We start from the raw sequence: 19435 nt of genomic DNA, 5'->3' as shown, positions 1-19435 counted from the left end.
ACCCAGCATCTGGTGTTGGATGCGGCAGTTCCTGATCTCTGCTGGGAAGGAGGGTTTTCTTGGAAGCCTGATGCTAATTTTAGGGAACCTTTGGACCGGCCTTGCACAGGCTTTTCCCATAGCCGTGTGAGCTGTCAGATCAAGGGGCCCCGTCAGCCTGGGGAGAGAACCACTGGGATCTCAGAAATGATGCACCCAAATTCCGAGCACCAGTGTCTTCCTCAATTATTTACAAGGAACATGATGTGGTGGAATGGAATCTAATTCATAATGCCTCTTTAATGCCTTTGTAACACAATATTCACAATATTCCCTTCTCATCTCAGCACGTGACAAGTTGCCACTATTGAATTCCCATTAATATGAATTATGGGTACAATATATTTTGCCCAATATTCTCTCTCTCCTCAGCCTAATGTTGTGGGAGAATAAAAAATCATACGTTCAGCATATTCTTGACGCACGAGGCGATGGCGGCACAGACTCTGTCTGCTCCTGCTGGGGTGGAGGTGCCAGAGCTGGGGGGGGGGTCCCCCGGCCCCCGATCTCAGTTGAGGTGAGTAAGCTGCGGGGCGCGAGGCTTCCCCAACCTCTGCTCTCTTCTCGGGATCCCAGGCACCGTCAGATCCAGGTTGTTCCCGCCCCACGGCAGGCCGTGTCTCCACATCGTGACAGCAACACGAGGAGTCGGGAAGCCGGCTGGAAGGGTGCTCACAATGTGAGCCTGGGCGCTGCACCTCCCGGCTGGGTTATATGGTGAGGGTGAGCGCGGTGCCCACCTTGTACAGTCATTGTGGGAGGCAGTGAATGCATACACTTAGAACCCTGGCCGGCCCTAGTAGAGAGCATTCAACAAACATTAGCGACCTCAAGGACATGTTTGGGGCCCTGGCTGGCCAGCAGTCCTGAACTGCATCCTAGGATGGCTTCTGAATTCCCGAGGAAAGTGCATGCTTGTGCCAGGGAGGTCATATGTCATGTCCAGAATACATAGCTGGCGAGATTTATAATTGCTGTTGAACGCGACACGGCTGAGATTTCACCTGCAGCCCCAGGTCTTGAGGTGCTGGAGAAAATGATCACAAATACAGCTTCCAATGGCTCCATCATTCCCCAGGACCCTCCTTCCTCAGCGTGTGGCTCCCCGCCGTGCTTGGCGGTCACCTGCTGAGAGTGGGAAGGCTGAGCATCCTCCCAAGGCAGCGAGGCCATCTGGTGAGTCAGGACAGGACTCCTCTGTGACACCAACCCTGCTGTCACCCAGGTCCCACTCCTGGAGGCCCGGCCTCCCTCCTGCCTGTTCCTCAGGGGTTCTTGCCCACGTGTCAATCCAGCCAGCATCGGTCTGGGTCAGGCGTCTTCATTCGATTGTCTGCCATTCTAGACCCTGTGGCTGGTGCTCTCATTTCTCTGCATAAAGGAAATTCCATGATGAGTCAGCTCTGCCTGGATTTACACAGATATTTCCTCTCTCTTTTGATGGCTGGGCACTTCTTTATTTCTAATTTTTTTTCGCCGTGGTCACATATGAATGACACAGAATTGGCCATTTTTACCATTTTTATAGTACACAATTAGTGGCAGTCATTATACTCATAATGCCATGCAAACATCACCACTATTCTAATCCTTTTTCATGACCCTAAACAGAAAGTGTACCCATTAAACAGTAACTCCCCATCCTCCACTGAGCTCCTTTCTGTCTGTATGAATGAGGGCATTTATTTTTATAAAGTGTTTTTGCTTTGCTCTTTCTTGCGGACCTCACAACAGTCCAGTGAAGTGGGCACTGTTGTGTCCACCTTATAGGTAAGGAAACAGAGTCTTGGAGAGCTTAAGTGTCCTGCCTTGAGGTCACTCATCCAGTGAAACATGAACTTGGGCCTTGAACCCAACCTCCTCCCTTTGACCTGGGGTCTTCCCCCCATTCCTGGGAAGAATGCCTCCCAGAAGGGAGATGGTAACAGGTACCTTTTCCTGCTCTTTTTTCTGTTCCCCCAAAGCAGTGCTGACCCTACAGGGAAGGCAGTCATAAGTCATGGCTGCTTCAGTCCTGTCTGAAGTTAAAGGCCAGGATTCCATGGCATCTCCAGGGCCCAGCCCATGTTTAAAACCATGAGAATGGCTGAGGCACCAAGAGAAAGCGTCCCCTTGAGGTTGGATATTGCTGGTATTGCTCCAAGCCTACCCGGCAATGCCAGTGGGTAGTTTTGATGATCTAGACTGGCCTTCTGGGATGGAACAGGCCGGAGCAGTCTGAACACAGCCATGAATGTGGACACCAGCTGTGCACAATGTCATGGGCCAACACAGAAACCCTGAGAAAGAGAAGATGTGGTCTCGAGGCTCAGTATTCCCCAGGACCCTGCGTCTAAGCTGTGTCTACACCTCCCACATGGCTTGGTTCAGCTTGGTTCGTCACCCCTGGGAGGTGTGGGGCTGGACTCTGCAGTCCTAAACATGCTTTGGTCCTGACATCTGTGGTTGTTTCAAGCTGTTGATGCGCTTACCTGCTTCAGTGGGGAGCCCGTGCTATCTCTTTAGGAGGTGCTGCTGACTCCAGGGGAGACGTTCATGGAAAGATGTTCAGCCAGTTAGTCACGTTAACAGATTTCACTGAGGACTGTGTGAAGGGGGCCCATATAGAGCTAGATGCCTGGATCCTGGAGCTGGACTGCCCAGGGCTGAGTTCCAGCCCTGCTGATCTTGGACAAGTCCCCTGGTCTTTCTCATTCTAAGTGATGGTCATCATAATGACCTCAGAGGCCTGTGATGAGAATTTAAAAAATTCCTGTTGGGGACTTCCCTGGTGGTCCAGGGGTTAAGAATCTGACTTGCCATTCAGGGGAAGTGAATTTGATCCCTGGCCAGAGAACTAAGATCCCATGCGCCCTGGGGCGACTAAGCCTGTGTGCTGAAACTACTGAGATCACCCCCTCTGGAGCCCCTGAGTCACAACCAGAGAGTTTGTGTGCTGCAACGAAAGATCCTGCATGATGCAGTGATGATCCTGAATGCTGCAACTAAGGCCTGACTCGGCCGAATAAATGAACAAGTAAATAAATTAAAAGTTAATGTTGAGCAGTGCCTGGAACAAAATAATGACTGCACAAATGCTTTAAATGAAACAAATATAAACTGCAGGGAATTAGAGGTAAATGGGAGAAAAATCTCAAGGAGGTATGAATACTTGAGAGAAGAAGTTGTGATCCCAGGACTCCAAATGAGAGAAGGGAAGAGGTGTGGAACCCAGGGTGAAGACTTTGATGCATAGAATCCGTATGGCCAGCATGGCTTTGTTAGTTGCAACACCGACAGTGAGCCCACAGGGCCCTCAGTCTGGCTCACATGCAGGTCTCATCTTCATCCTTATCACAGGCAAACACTGGAATTACTCCTCTTTGAAGACTCATCCACCATGTAGATAGATGTGGGTAAAGATGAGGCCAAAGGCATGTGTTCCTACCTACCCCCACAATAGGTGCTAAATAAAAGAATAAATCACTCCAAAATCACTGTGGATGGTGACTGCAGCCATGAAATTAAAAGATGCTTATTCCTTGGAAGAAAAGATATGACAAACCTAGAGAGCATATTAAAAAGCAAAGACATCACTTTGCCGACAAAGGTCAGAATAGTCAAAGCTATGGTTTTTCCAGTAGTCATGTATGAATGTAAGAGTTGGACCATAAAAAACGGTGAGTGCCAAAGAATTGATGCCTTCTAATTGTGGTGCTGGATAAAACTCTTGAGAGTTCTTTGGACAGCAAAGAGATCAAACAAGTCAATCCTAAAGGAAACCAACCCTGAATATTTATTGGAAGCTGCAGCTGAAGCTCCAATACTTTGGCCACCTGATGTGAAGAGCCTGCTCATTGGAAAAGACCCTGTTCCTGGGAAAGATTGAGGGCAGGAGGACAAAGGAGTGACGAAGGAGGAGATGGTTGGATGGCATCACTGACTCAATGGACATGAGTTTGAGCAAACTCCGAGAGAAAATGAAGGACAGGGAAGCCTGGCGTGCTGCAGTCCATGAGGTTGCAAAGAATCAGACATGACCTATCAGTTAAACGACAAAAAGAATAAATATTCATATGCCTAAATTCATTCTGTCCTCAAATATTTATTGAGAACCTTTATATACTGGGTATCATGTAGACCTTACTCCTATGGACTTCACTGCCTAGTAAGGAGACAAATTAATAAATGGATAGGTACCATATATTATAGGTATTTATATGGACATAAACAAAACTGTCATGGGAAAAAAGAAATTATAGCATTTTTTTTCACCACAGAAGTGTTAACATTTAGGGTGTCAGTTGCAGGATGAACAAGAGTGTTTCTGGGCAGGCAAGAAAGGGAATGAAAATTCTGGAAAGAGGAAGTGGCAAGTTGCAGAGGCCCTGGAGCCTGAGAGCTCCTCTCATGTGGCTGAAGTGGGTGAAAGGGGCGATGTGCTCAAATGACCCCATGGCTCAGGCACCCAAGGTGTTGGATTCCACTCAGACAGAAACATGGCCCCATGAAGTATAGGGGCTGCAAGCTGTGCCCTGGTGTTGGCATTCAGGGAAGCAACAGACAGCAGAAGCCCTGTACACCGCGGAGAGCTGAAATCAATGAGTAACAGGCAGAGAGCATCACAAAGGCCACTGCAGCCGTTTTTAGCAGCCAGCGTGTCAGGTGAGGTCTGGGAGGTGGAAGAAGACATCTATACTGTTGCTTGGGAACTGTCTGTGCTGTGGAGACAGTTTTCAAAATAATTTATTTTTAAAATACAACCAGCATAGGTATTAGTTCAGGTAACAAAAGCCCAGAGGCAAGCAGGGCGGCAGCATTCGGGCTCTGGTGCCAGATTTCTGGAATTCTCTTGTTTTTCTCTTCCTTGTGTGCTGGCTTCACCCTCAGGCTTGTAGCATGATGATTATAGCAGTTCTAGGCATCATGTCCAGACATGACCATGTCCAGAGGAAGAAGGATTTCTTTTTTCTGTGACTCTTCCTTACAGGCAAGAAAACCTTTCCCAAAGCCCCCAGATAGGATTACCCTCGTGTTCCGCTGGCCAGCACTGGGTGCATGACCCTTCCGGAACCAATGACGGGGAAGGGAAATGGGATTGCCACGCCTGGTGTTGAACCACCATAATCCCAGTGGGGACCAGGGTTTGCTTTCCCAAAGTATGGGAAGTGGTGGCTGCCTGAACAGAACTGAGGCTGGGTAGACAGCCAGCAACCCCCACCACAGACCTCAAAGGTCACTTTGTCAAGTCTGGTGTGGTTCTCCACCTTCTGCACCCTCACAGCAAGAGCCACCCGACCCACTCACAGGCTTGGCCATTCTACTTCCCTATTTCTACCTCCTATCCCCTAGCCTGCTGGCTTTAGGGCCACTTCTCACCTGGTAAAGGAGTTCTTATCTGATGCTAGTCTAGTGCTGAGTTGGGCAGCGCATGGAGCACTCTGCTTGCTGGCAGCCCCACAGGGTGGGGGCATGGGGAAACCCCTGTGGCCTTCTAGAAACAAAAGAGGACAGCAAGCTTAACCAAGCTGCTTGGGCCTCGGAGCAGGTCTGGCAAGGAAGCGGTCATGTGGTGACAGAGAGTGCTTTCCTTAAGGGACTGTAGTAGTCATCAGCTAGCAGTTTAAGGGAGAGAGGTGCTGATGACTGGCCTTCTGTGATTGGAGTGGGCACCTTGCTTCCTTCCCAGCTCCTAGGACTCCTGTTATGGTGCTAGGGAGTGCAAAACACCTAACCATCATCTCATGAAACATTAGGAGAGGAGAGGCTGGGGAGGCAGGACCCCTACCCCAATCATCAAGAAAGGTGTGTGGCAGGCTTCTCTGAATGTAGACTGATGCTCTGCTGGGTTCTCACGGTTCTTTATTTTTTATATTTATTTATTTACGGCTGTACTGCAAGACATGCTGGGATCTTGGTTCCCCAACCAGGGATCAAACCTGTGCCCCCTGCAGTGGAAGCGTAGAGTCAATCATTGGGCCACCAGGGAAGTTCCAGTCATGGCTCTTTATTTGCCAGAGGAAAATGAGGTTTCCTGCCTATGAGTTCTAGAAGTACAGATTCCCAGTGCAAGTGAATGAGCCTAGACCACTGGACATGGCAGCAGAGCTGCACAGAGAGTTCTCCTAAGCCTTCATTTTAGGGCAGGGAATACGGTGTTGAAATGGATAATCTGCTATGTTACTTCAGCGTCACTCTGCAGGGACTCCACAATGACCCTTCACGGTGGCATGAAGCTCAGGGAGGACTCAAGCCGATGTGGCCACTGGTGTCACAACAGTGAGTAAAACAGGGGTAGGGTCTGTCTGAGTTTGGAGGAGATTCTCCTCGCTGAAACAAAACTGAATCCATAGATGCTGATGGGGAACAAATGAGACCAAGGGGCATTCAGCTCTCCTTTTTAATGCTTGTTTCCCTGAGTTATTTTTAGCATTACAGTTAACAAATGGGCTGGGTTCTGAAAGTTCATTTGTAATTTGGCTGTTTAGATTTTGGAACATACTTTCCCTATAAAAAAACAATGTTATAAATGGTGATGAGATTCCCAGGCTAGTTCTCCAAAGCCTATTTAACCCATAATGTAGCTAAAATACTGTCCTTCTACATGAAAAAAAAATTGTTTAATTGCAACATGAGTAATTAAATGAAACAGGGAAAACCATTAAAACTGAATAAGAAGTAGATTTATGTTCATCTTGAATGATGCTGTTTGCAGAAAACCTAATTTAATTTAAGAAGAGGTCTTTCCAAGGGCTTTTTTGGGAATGGCACAGGATTTATCCTATTAGGGAGAAAGAGCCTGGGCTCTGTCCGATCCGCAGTTATTGTATATTTGCATCATGTAACTGGCTCCCTTTCCTGATTTTAGGCTCCTCAGAAAGTCTTCTGGTCTAAATGTGTTTTCTTATATGGATTCTCACTGGGCAAAGTCCACGAAGTTGGTCTCCTTGGGGGTGAATTTTTGATTCTGAATCAATAGGTTAGCATCTGTCTTTGAGAATATCCTGGGAAGAGCAGTGTCTCAGTTCCACCAGCTCTGAGGCAGTGATGGGGTTATGCATTGGAGCCTTGAGGACTGAGGTCCAAGACCTGCCGGTGGGGCATTCTCAAGGTAACTGCATCGGGCAAGGTTCCCTGGGGGCCAGGTGCACTGCCTTCTCCATGGCAGCACCATCCTCACCAGGGGTCTCCTTTCAGATCTCCCTAGGGCAGCTCTTGGTGTGGATGGCTTGGGTGTCACCCAGGTATGTATAAGTCACGCCAGTCCCCTGTTGATTTTGTCCACCAGGCCATATAGATTGGTTTATCGGATTGGTCCTATTCTTTCTGTTTGGGGAATGCAAGCCTTGGCCAGAAGCTAGAGAGTGAATAACTGTGTTTAAGCAAGTGTGCCGGCAGCACGGGGGCGGGGGTTGCATATTGCAAAAATTAACACAAAGGCTTCCTGTCCTTTGGTGTCTGCCCCTTTGCAATGTGGTGAAGCACTTTCTAACCAGAGGCAGGACCTTTTCCCCACTTGAATTTGACTTGGCCTTGTGACTGCTTTGACCAACAGGATTTTAGCAAAAGTTCCTCAAGCAGAGGCACTTGTGCCCTGAGCCTTGGCTTCTTACTGCTCCTGGAAGTCTGAGAACTTCCAGCGTGCAAGCCTGCAATAGCTGTACAGAGGATGACAGGCCACACGAAGAACTGAGACGTCTCGGCCGACAGTGGGTTAAGCACAGATGTGTGAGTGAGGCCATCCTAGAATGAGCCACCAGCAAGTAGCCACCATGCAGCTGACCACAGGCAAGTGAGAGAACACAGTCCAGAACTGACAACAAACCCACAGAACTGGGATGGTTTTATGGTTGTTACGAAGCAAAAGCTAACTTCTATACACAACTGGCTCCAGTCAAGCCCATCTCACAACCTTCCTTCAGAGTCCACAGCTGCCTTCTATATAGATATGGCTCATCCCTTACAAATATGGTAATACATATAACCTTCTCCCTTCTCTTTGTCCCTTTCATCAAAAGTCTAAGAAATCAAGCCCCTCAAATCTACCCTGCCCGAACTATAGGCTTTGGAACAGATGCTTGGGCAATCATGACATTTTTCAATTTTGCACACACTTCGTGACTGATGGATGGATTTTAAGTCAATGAGGATACAACCTGGACTGTGGCTGCCACTTAAAGTTCAGGTGAAACCCATTAGCTGGGCATGAACAGGCACAAGTCATCTCACGATGCATTATCAGTGCCTGGTAATGCATCACAAATCTTTGTTCATGGGGCAAGAAATGGCCTTCTGGGGAAGCACACACAGTCTGGAAATGTGCCATAAAAGGGGTTTGAGTGATTCTCCCAACTTACTGAGCCCACTCTGTAGTCCTTGGTTTTCAATGTGGAAACAGGAGGAGAGAGACAACTACTTCGCATTCTGCAACTGTGCAAAGCTGCTTTTCTAACCCCCCAGAACCACAGGAGAGGAGGCCCCCTCTGCTGGTGGTCTTGTGGTCATTCTCATGATTCCCCATAGCAACCCCAGATTATCCTCCTCCCGCCCCCGCCCTGATGAACATTTCTCCAAAGAATTTAGGTCATGTGAAGAAGTCATTGTCTCTGGGGTCATTAGGTCCCCCCTGAAAGCCTCAAATGCCCATAAATGTCAAAAAATCTGAGGACAGAGCCTGCAGATTCCATGGCCCCTTTTGGTTTTCCCTAGGCGTGGGACACAGGCGAAGTCCCTGTCTTCCCGGCCTAGATTTATTTTCAAGGGTTTAGCTCTGAGGAATGATGGGAATGTTTCAGCATGAGTGCTCCTGACCACGTGGAGAAAAGCCCCCGATACATTTCACAGACATCAGCGAGGATCCTGCAAAGTCCATTCTTTCAAGAACAAAATTGCATTTTATGAAGCCGTCCCTTTTCTGTTTCATCTGTCAAGCAGGTTTGCTGAGAATAATTTAAATTTCATGCAGCGGCAACTGCAGGGCCGTGGAGCTTCCTTTCTATCCCGTAAACAGGCCTGGCAGCCGTTGTGCTTCTCAGCGGCACTCTCCCCCTGGGCCCTTGATTGCCTGGAGCCTAGGGCCAGAGTACTGGCTCCCAACAACAGGGGGATTGGTCTCCCCCAAATATAAGAATACTTTGTCGAACTCAGTTTCTCATTTACCTTTCCAAAATGAACTTTTATTGAGTGCTTAACAAGTGGCAGATACTAGTCTATGCTTTTCTGCACATATTAGTTTAACCAATTCTCACAACACTTCCATAAGAAACATATCATTATCATTCCCATTTTACAAAGAAACTGAAGCTTGCAGAGGTCCTTGGCTCCTCTGCGGTAGACACAGGATTCAAACCCATTTCTGTTGGACTCAAAGGCTTGAAGTTCTCACCAGCTGTGCAATGTTGAGTTGACACGATCTTCAGCCTAGATTTTTTCTACTTATAACACAAGAGGTAAATATACCCATTTTCTTGCAGAAATTCAGTGTCTGCTGTCAGCTAGGTGGATGAGGGGATGGGAAAAGTTATCATAACCATGCTGCAATGTTGGTTACCATGGTGAATACACTGTGCCAGGCTCTGTTTCTCACTCCGTAGGTGACCTCTGCAAGTCTTTTTTTCTCAAAGTCTCACTCTTCTGACTTACAAAATACAGGGGTGGGGTTGCATGCTTACTTTTCTTGGGCTCTGGAAACTTGTGTCCTAGAGGATTAAGAGCTGACCTATGCCCCAGGGAAGCAGTTTATCAGTCTGAGCAAGTGTGTGTCTGTGTGTGTTGGACTGTGTGTGAGTGTGTGTGTGTGTGTGGTGTAAGTGAGTGTATGTGTGTGAGTGTGTGTGTGTGTGTGTGGTATGTATCTGGCTAGGCCCTCACCATGCTTCAGTCACCCAGGAGTTGTGTTTGTCCAACTGGCCTTTCGGCCTTGCATCTAAAACATGCAAGAAATCATCAGGCCCTGGAAAAAGGAAGAAACCAAAAGATCAACTCAGGCCTGGAGGCTGCAGTGACAGAAAAATTGCCATCATTTCCCTGAGCAGCCGCTGGGAGCACAGCCAGCCTTCCTCGCCCTGGAGAGCCAGGACTGCCCCTAACGCTGGGCAGAAGCAGCCCCACACTGGGCAGGGCAGATGAAGGGGCTGCCGTCTCTACGTGGGTGGTGACAGCCTGGGCTACGGGGGTGCCTGCAGCCGGCAGACGCTGTGACGCTCCCCCTGCTCCACATCCAGCCCACTGCAGATGCTAAGGCCTGACGGTGCCAACATTTGTCATCTCAGGGGTGGTTCTGGCCCACACAGCACTAGACCCTCTACTGAGGAAGCCAGGCCAGGACATTCAAGCAGCATATGCCACTATGGGGTGGTGAGAGTGGAAGCGGAGTGGTGCAAGTGTTAGTTGCTCAGTCATATCTGACTCTTCGCAACCCCATGGACTGTAGCCCACCAGGCTCCTCTGTCCACGGAATTTTCCAGGCAAGAATACTGGAGTGGGTTGCCATTTCCTTCTCCAGGGGATCTTCCTGACCCAGGGATCGCACCCGGGTCTCCTGCACTGCAGGCAGGTTCTTTACTGTCTGAGCCACACGTGGGGCGGGGCGGTAGGAATACACAAAAGGAAGTGAAAGCCACAGCTCTGCTTCTGGCTTCCATGCAGCTACCTGCCTCCCCAAGTCGTCCACCAGAGGGGGCCTCTGCCCTGTGTAGACACTGGGTTTTCAGGACCTCCCTGGTGGTCCAGTGGTTAAGAATCCACCTTCCAATTCAGAGCACTTGGGTTCAATCCCTAAGTTCAATCCCTAAGAAGTAAGATTTCCCCCAGAGCACAGAGCAACTACACGGGTGTACCGCAACTACTGAGCCTGCGCGCCACATCTAGAGAGTCCACGCATCACAATGAAAGATCCCTCATGACAGTGAAGACAGGATGCAGCCAAAAAAAAAAAAAAGTCACTGGGCTGTCTTGGAGGAAAGAGCCCATGGCTGACAGAAGTTTTAAGGTGCTCACCGCCATCACCCATTACTAGGTGGTGCTAACTCAGTCTCTGTTTGAGGCCCATTGGATCCCCCTTCCCTCCAGCCCCTTGCTGACATGTCACCATGGTCACGTCACAAGGTCAGCTTAAGGCCTGCGTGCATGCTAAGTCGCTTCAGTTGTGCCTGACTCTTTGCGACCCTTTGGACCGTAGCCCACCAGGATCCCCATCCATGGGATTCTCCAGGCAAGAACACTGGAGTGGGTTGCCATGGCCTCCTCCAGGGGACCTTCCTGACCTAGGGATCAAACCTGCGTCTCTTATGTCTCCTGCATTTACAGGTGGGTTCTTTACTGCCAGCTGGGGAGCCCCAGCTTGAGGCTTAACCACTCAAAAACTCAGTTCCTGTCCCTGCCTGCTTGGGGCCTAGCTCTTGTTTTCTTATCTGAAGCCTTACCTTTTCCTCTTGGTGAGGCCAGAAAATGATCACCTTGCCTTACAGGGGCGTGGCCTTGTCCCGTAAGCCTCCCCTGGGAGACGGGGACAATGGTGATGACCATAGTGCTCTATAGGGCATGTCCTGTGTGCCAGGCTTGATGTGATTCTGAACTCTTTACATGAGTTTTAACTCACATGATCCTCACAACTCTGACAGGCAGGTATGACCACTTATTCCAATGTTACAGAAGTGAGGCCCAGAGAGGTTATGCAACTGGCCCAGGGTCACTCAGTCAGCACGAGATAGAATGGAATTCAAATTCAGGCAGTCTGGCTCCAGAGTCTGTCTCCCTCCATTCCACAAAGCAGCCTCTGCCAACAGCCTCAACGGGAGAGGCATCCTCGGGTCACTCGGTTGCACCATCCAGGCCGCAGATTTGTTATATCCTGGCCCATGAGTTTCCTGAGGGCAAGAGCCAAACCTTGGCTGCTCAGTGAAGACGCAACTGGTCGACCAGGCAAACCACAGATACCTCCTAGTGGCTTGCCTGTCACTTGATGTGGTCCCGTCTCGGCTTAGACAAATAGGCTGGGGAAAGGAGTCTGGGGGTCGGCAGTTAGGCCAGAAGGGCAGAACGGAACCAGAACCCAAGTTCAGCCCCAAGGCCCCGGACGGAAACCACTGCTGTATTTTGTCCTCCCTGCCCGCCCCTACTCCCTTCTGAGCACCCCAGGAATCCAGGGTGCAATCAGGCACCTTTGCTTGACTGGACAAGCCTCTGCAGGTGTGAAACTGGGCTGAAGATGGTTACGGGGGAAGGTGTGCCAAGGAGCTGGCTGTCCACAGAGGCGTGAACTTTTGGCCCCTCTCCCTTCCCAGCCACCCAGCTTTTTCTTGCCCAGCTGTTGTTTTCTGTCTGAGGCCGGGTTCCTTTCCTCTGTATGCTGTGGTTTGGGGCCCAGCCAGAGATGATGAATATCAAGCTGCTTGAGAGCAAAGCAGGAGCCGTGTGGGCAGGGCAGGCCCTCCCCGAGTTTCCCCTCCAGTTCCCTGGCTTGGCAGAGCCCAAACCCCGGCCTGAGGCCCAGCCTGACGCTGTCCCTAAAAAGGCCTCCATCCCTGAGAGGGTAGAAACCATCAAGAGGGCTCCCCCGCCCAGCTCCTCCCTGCCCACCTGGACCCCCGGCCGTCAGCTCCAGACGCTGCCATCCTCCACATGGCCAACAGCTGGCCTAGCTGAGCGGCTGCCAGATGCGGTCGGCGGGGTGGCCGGCTGGGTCCCCTGGGCCGAGGTCACTGCCCCCGGAGCCGTCCTGGGGGCTGGCGCCTGGGGAGGAATGTGTTTGGCTGGTCCAGGGGCCTCGTGCCCACATTAAGCCTCCGTCTCCTCTCCCCTGTCCAACATTCCTTCCCTTTCCACCTCAGTGGGGCGGTGTTTTCATAACAGGAAAATGAAATCAATAAGGCACTGCCGAAGATGTCAGTGCGCTCCAAGCTGGCCTCCAATGGCTCCATTGTCTCGGGCCTCTGCCGGGCACTGCGTCGGCAGCACTCACAGTTATTAATGGGAAGCGGGGCTGAAAGGGAGCTTTGAAGATCGCCGAGACAAAGGCTCAGCACACCTGGAGCGCCACTTTCCAACACCACCGCCACCTCACAATGGCTGGGGCTGGGGCTCCCCTGCCTTTAACTTTTCCTGCAACTTTTATGAAAGCACAAAAGACTAGACACACACACATACACACACACACATGCTGGCCCTGAGACGGCTCCTAGGAGGCAGCTCTGAATGCCTGGCAGAGGTGGCGGGACCTGCAGAGCGCCTGCTTGCCCAGGACACCGGGTGGCCGTGAATGGGCTTCCGGCCACCAGCCTGGGTCCCGTCCCTCCAGGGACTCTGAGTGGCCCGAGGGGCACCAGCTCGGCCGGAAGCCAGGCAGAAGCCTTGGCGACATTTATACTTCCATGGTCGTGGTTGGTAACCCAGACTGTTTTCTGCTTTCGCTTCTGGGAGCTGGAGCCACTTCTGGAAGAGGGGAAAATGACCTGAAACTGACACCTTTGAGGCCTGGGTTCCTCCAGGAAGGTCCCCCCTCAGACTTCTCCCATAGACTTGGTTCCTCCGTGTCCTCAACTGGACAAAAGTACTGATGTCATAGGGTTGTCTGGGGATTGGAGGGGACCCTGGGTGTGCGTACGCTTGGTATGAACGCTGGTTGATACACAGCAGTTTTATGACCATTTAGGACCAACTGCTGGGCAGAATCTTTTTGCAAACTTGTCACCGGAGCCCCCAGGGGTCTTACCCATCTACAGGTCACCCACTTAGAGACCCTCTATCACCACCTTAGAGTTTCACAGCCCTTTCGCTGGTTAAATGCCTTTTGTCCATGTGACAGAGGACAACACATGGCCTCAGCACCTGCTTGTCTTCCCACAAGTTAGTCACAGAGAGAGGCTTTATGGAAACTAAAACCATGTGAACTTTAACAGTTGCCTGGCGCGGCCCCAGGGACACCTATACTCTGGAGAAGGAAGTATCCGGCTGGGGACTGTGGGGGAGCAGGGCTCTCCTGCCCGGCTCCTGCTCGCAGCGGACACCAGAGGGGTCTTACCTTGGTGGTGGTGGCGGGGGCAGAGCTGGCCACAAGGCTGGTGATGGCCTCGCCACTGCCAGTGGTGCAGGGCGTGGGGGCCGTGGCAGGTGTAGGCAGTCGGGAGGGCACCACGGGCAGCGGTAGAAGGCCGGGCCGGGCACTGAGGCTGCTGGCGGAGCTGCCCCCTGCCCCAGCGGTGGCGCTGCAGATGCTGGTGGTCCCATGCGTCCCATTGGCACTCCACTCGCGGCGGTCCCAGCCCACCCGGTAATCTCTTTCGAAGCGGCTGTGGTGCCGGGACATCTCGCTTGGCCGTGGCTGCTCCTCACGGGGAAACAGAGGCCGGACCTGTGGGCAGAGAGTGGAGAGGAGGGCAGTTTAAACAAAGGGCAGCCCCGCCGGGATGCGAGGACAGCCACGGCTGTCAGCGCCCATTAAACATCTTCTCTGGGCGCAAAACCGTTAGCTCATTTCATATTCACAGCAAGCCCACAAAGCATGGATCATTAGCCCCATCACAGATGAGGAATAAATGATTTGTCCAGGATCACATGGCAGAAGTGTAGTCAATGAGATTTGAATCCAGTCATGGTTTAAAGTGATGCTTTCTGTTTGGTAGCATCACATTACCCTGGACGATGCAGACGTGTGCCTGCTAATTATAACTAGGACTTTGTCCCCCCATCCTTGCTGTGAAAACAAGATCCTGTGGACCCCTCAGGCCCTGTTATCCTCAACCCTATGGTAAGGTGAAACAGCCATGTCAGGAGACTCAGTTTGTGGTGAACGAGGACCTTGACAACAGATCTCATTTGATCCTTAGAGTGGCCTGTGAGTTGGGAAGGTCATCCTCACTTTATGGGCCAGGGAACTCATTAAGAATAAGTGATTCCCTCAAGGTCCAAAAGCTAGAAGGTGAGAATGTGGCCAGGATCTCCGGCCTCCAGACCGTGACTCAGTGTAGGACTCAAGTCCAAGGTGTTAAGCTTTAGGGAGTTGAGAGTTTTCTTTTATAACCTGCGACTCAGTTGCTGGCACCAGAGTCCCCCAAGCTCCCCAGCCTCTGTGAACCAGACCGTCTCCATGCAGCTTTCCCGAATATCCGAACATAAGGCCCTCCGTGTTGTCATGGAGACCTAGACACACCAGATACCCCGAGGGCCTCCTGTATCATCAGGGATCGAATTTTGCTCAGCACGACCATGACTTGCCTGGCTCTGCACCAGTCACCCTCAGTCAGGAAGGATGTAAAGATACAGGAAAGGCTGTCCTAGTGGGCAAGGCCTCAGTGAGGCACATGCAGAGGGGAGAAGTTAGTGCTAGGGAGCCAGGGGCAGATTGAGCTGTTGTCTCCCTGCACATCACCTCCCCAGCTCTGCTCCCAGCTCAGGCATGACGTGGTTCTCTTTGATTCTTTTCCTTTCTCCACACACTTTCTGTCTAGGGTGTGAGCTCCTGGAGGTCAAGGACAGCTCCTGGCTCACTTTCCTAACCTGCCAGTCCAGCTCAGCTCGGGCTGGGGGCTCTGGAATTGCTGACTAGTAAATGGACCGCTTTATTTTACAAACTTACATTAAGCCTGATACCACTCTGGTTCTTGCACATCCAGACCTAGGTGCCAGCTTCTAGTGCCACAGAGCCAGAGCCCAGGCCAACCCAGTCCAGGCTGTGACGGACAGGGCCCTGGTAGCAGCTGTCCCCTATCTTGGCATTGTCCCCTCTGCTGGATACTTGACCCCCCACAGCCTGGGCTAAGCCCGCAGGTCCACCTGAAGCAGAGATGACTGTCCTTGTTAAGTTGGATGGTGGGCTCACTTAATTTCATTGCTATGCTTCATAGCTTATACCATGCCACAAAAATTGTATTCAATAGTAACAAAAGTTGTTTTTTCATCTATTCAATAGTAACAGCATCAAAATAAAAATGAACCTCCCTTTGATTATCCTCACAAACTTTTCCAACTGATGTTCTCAGGAGAGCTGGCTATGCTTGGTTCTGATCATGGTCCCTGCTCCTGCTCTGTCATCTACTCCTGTGTGGCTCTGGTCACTCCTCTGGGGTCATTCTCACTGAGGTCAAGAAGGACCTATTTGTCCCATCCAATGGGAAGTTTATGCCCATGTCTTCCTTAACCCCCCTCCCCACCCTCCTTGGCACAGCCGACCTTCTGGAAAGCTCCTCTGTGCAGTCTCGGCGACATTACGTTCTCTCACTTTTCCTCCTTCCTCTACCACCCCTCCTCCTGTCTGTGCAGCAGGCTCCTCTTTCTTGGCTCATTTTCAAGGGCCCCTATTTCCTCTTTGTTTCCCACCCTCCGCCCTGTCCCTGGACTACCTCATTCAGCCATGTTTCCTGGAGCCTCCCTTGCCTTGCACCACGCCCCCCATCCTGCTGCCTGAAGGTACCTAAACATGGTTCATCCTTAAATCAATGCATTGTTCTTTTGCCCAGACATGCATTCTCAGGAATTCCCTCTCAGAGAAAGCCATCTGCCTGTCCCCACGTCTGTCCCCGTACCTCCCAGCAGGGCTTTTGCGTCTGTTGCTCTAGTTGTTTCTCAAAATCTGCCTCCCTCCATCTGCACATCCACCCCAAATCATGCCTCCCACATACATTATCTCAAGCAGTCCGCTGTCCCCAGCTTCATCCTTCTTGTCCATCCTCCACCAACAGCCCTTGTGGCTTTTTTTAAAAAAACTTTGTTTATTTTATTATTACTGCCTTTTGAATCTTCTGCCGTGCCTTGTAGTGTGTGGGATCTTAGTTCCCCAACCAGAGACTGAAACCAAGTCCCCTGCTTTGGTGGTGTGCAGTCTCAACCACTGGACCGCCAGAGAAGTCCCTCCCTTATGGTTTTTTAAAGCACAGGTCTGGTCACCATCCTTTTCTCTCCTGCTTTAAATACTATCCTTCTGATAACGATCCAGACTCCTTAGGGTAGCCAGGGGATTCTTGAGCATCTGGGCTGGCTCTCTTTTTTGGCATCATCATTCATCATCATTCATTCATTAATGGGCTTCCCTGATAGCTCAGTTGGTAAAGAATCCACCTGCAATGCAGGAGACCCAGGTTCAATTCCTGGGACGGGAAGATCCCTTGGAAAAGGGATAGGCTATACACTCAAGTATTCTGGCCTGGAGAATTCCATGGACTGTATAGTGGTTGCAAAGACTGAGTGACTTTCATTTTCACTTTTCATTCTTCCCATCCCGGGAATGAGGTGCTGTCATTCCAAACACATTACAGTTTCTGAAGGTATCTCGCCCTCTGCCTGTGGACAAGCCCACCCTGTTCCTCTGCCAGAACTGGCTTCCCCTGAATCTGGCTAAGTCCTGTGTGTCTGTTATGACCCAACTCAGCCATTGACTCTTCTCAGAGGTTGTATTAACCACTCCTTTCCCAAGATCAGGTGAGAGAGCTCCTCTGTCCCCCTGAACATCTGCACCCACCACCATTCCAGCATCCATGGATGGCTGTTGTACATTTGCTACCCTTGAGAGGAAACTCCAGGCTTTATTGTTTCTATAATCCCAGCACCTAGCAATGCCTGGCTTAGAAGAGTGTTCAGGAGATATTTGCTGGATAAATAAACACATGTTTATTTCTTCTTAATTGCTCAATGTTTAAGGAAGGGACAAACACATTTGTGCAAAAGGAGAACCTTAGACATAAAACCTTGAATCTTCCAGCTGGAAATTCCCTGAAGGCACTGGAGCTAGGAACTGTCCTTTCTAAGAAAGCAGACCTGGAGTCTCTGAGGACAGCTCTGAAAGGAGGATCTACATGTTCAGGGGCAGCTGAAACCCAGGGCCTAGACTCTGGTCTCCTGAGGTTCACCTGTCAGGGCAGGGCTCTTGCTAATTACCAGTGCCCTTGGGGTGACTGCCTCCCTAGGCTGGATCCTAAGTGGGGCAGACATGATGCTCCAAGTTTAAAACACAGTGTTCTCTTTCTGGCCATCCAGAAAGACCCCTGAATCCTCCCTCGTAGTTAACTTGGGATCATGCATCTGATTTCACGCAGACAGAATGAGTGGGGAAGGGATGAAGGCCATTTCCAGAACTCTCTCTAAAAACATCTGGTGTGACCCTCTGCTTGCCCTGGTGACCTCAGAGGCCACATCTCCCAGCCAGTGCCATTATCTGATGGAAGAGGGTTGCCCCCCCATTTCAACCCCAGTGCCAAACTCAGCACAACTGGTACATAAATCTTTATCTTTAAGGCCGTGAGATTGGCAGTTTATTTGTTACTAAGTCTAACCTGGCCTGATTGGCACTAAATCAGCCCCTACATTCCTACAGAACAACACAACCTCCCACATTGTCAAGGAACCATCTCCTTCCAGCTGCTGAGGATGGAGATCAGGAGGGCTGCCGTTCAGGTGGCCTGCAGCCCTGAGACAAGCCCAGAGCTGGCACAGCATGTTTGGGATCCAGTCACAGGGCCCTCCTGGGCCCCAACAACACCTCTGATGCCGATCACACCTCTCAGCTTGCTACCTTGGAGAAGAGGGGCCCCCTGGACCACATTGTGGCTCTCTCCTCCTCACAGCCCTGGTGCATGGCAGAAAAGCCAGCCCAGCAGCTGTGCCTCTGCCCATCCCCATCCTGCTGCGCATCCCTGTGAGTCTCCTGAAAACACCAGAGAGACGGACACTCAGGCAGCTGGAGGACCCACAGTCTGGGCTCGGCCTCGTTAAGTGTATTCAAAACAAAGGTCAGCTATTTGCATGGCAGGTTTGGGCTCGACTTCATCCCTCAGTTTAATTTCCCCTTTCAAAACGGAATGAAAGGCGCATGCTGCCTGGTGTACCAGGAGTGAGACGGCAGAGGGCCAGTGCCAGAGGTGGCCGCGTCAGTATTTCCTGCTGGGCTGCGGCCTGTGGGCCCCCACGTGCATCTGGGGCTGGAGGAAGCGTTCGCCCGGGTGGGAGGAGGCCCCAGGCGCACGAGGCATTTCAGATGAACCTGGTCAAGCAATTACAGACAAAACATGCAGAAATGCTTCCTTGTCAAGGTGCACACCTGGCAGGCGGCCTGTGAATGGGCAGAGCCCGGCTTGGGGCCCGGGCACGAGAGAGGGGAGGGAGTCTGGCCACAATCAATCCCAGGTCCAGGGCTCTTAATCAGGGAGCAGGCTTGCCCCTGGGTGGGGTGACTGTGTGGCCAGCATCTTTTAAATTACACGCAAGTGTGAAGAAAGATCTCTAGGATCTAAAAAGTCTTAATTTGTGGGTGGGGGCAGGTTAGCCCGAGGTCCAGGGTAGAGACGTTTAGGGGGAGGTCCTGGGTTCAATCTGAAGAGTCTCCCAGGAGTGTTAATCACTCAATCGTGTTCGACTCTTTGCAACCCATGGCTGTAGCCCACCAGGCTCCTCTGTCCATGGGATTCTCCAGGCAAGAATATTGGAGTGC

General features: G+C 51.0%; 1 protein-coding gene across 3 annotated transcripts in view; it reads right to left on the bottom strand.

The window, feature by feature from the left end:
- Positions 1 to 19435, bottom strand: part of KLHL29 (kelch like family member 29) — a 331803-nt gene that overhangs the window by 131697 nt on the left and 180671 nt on the right. For all 3 annotated transcript variants that reach the window (XM_086325713.1, XM_086325712.1, XM_086325714.1), the window contains one exon: positions 14039 to 14368. In XM_086325713.1, coding sequence (XP_086181839.1) covers positions 14039 to 14323 — 285 coding nt within the window. In that variant the 5' untranslated portion in view covers positions 14324 to 14368. The remainder of the gene's footprint in view (positions 1 to 14038; positions 14369 to 19435) is intronic.

This window comes from Bos grunniens, chromosome 11 (genome assembly GCF_055505025.1).
Source record: "Bos grunniens cultivar Pamir isolate PY7600 chromosome 11, Bosgru_T2T1.0, whole genome shotgun sequence".
Lineage (NCBI taxonomy): Eukaryota > Metazoa > Chordata > Mammalia > Artiodactyla > Bovidae > Bos > Bos grunniens.
The sequence above is the reverse complement of the archived record's forward strand: the minus strand, read 5'-3'. Positions and strand labels throughout refer to the sequence as shown.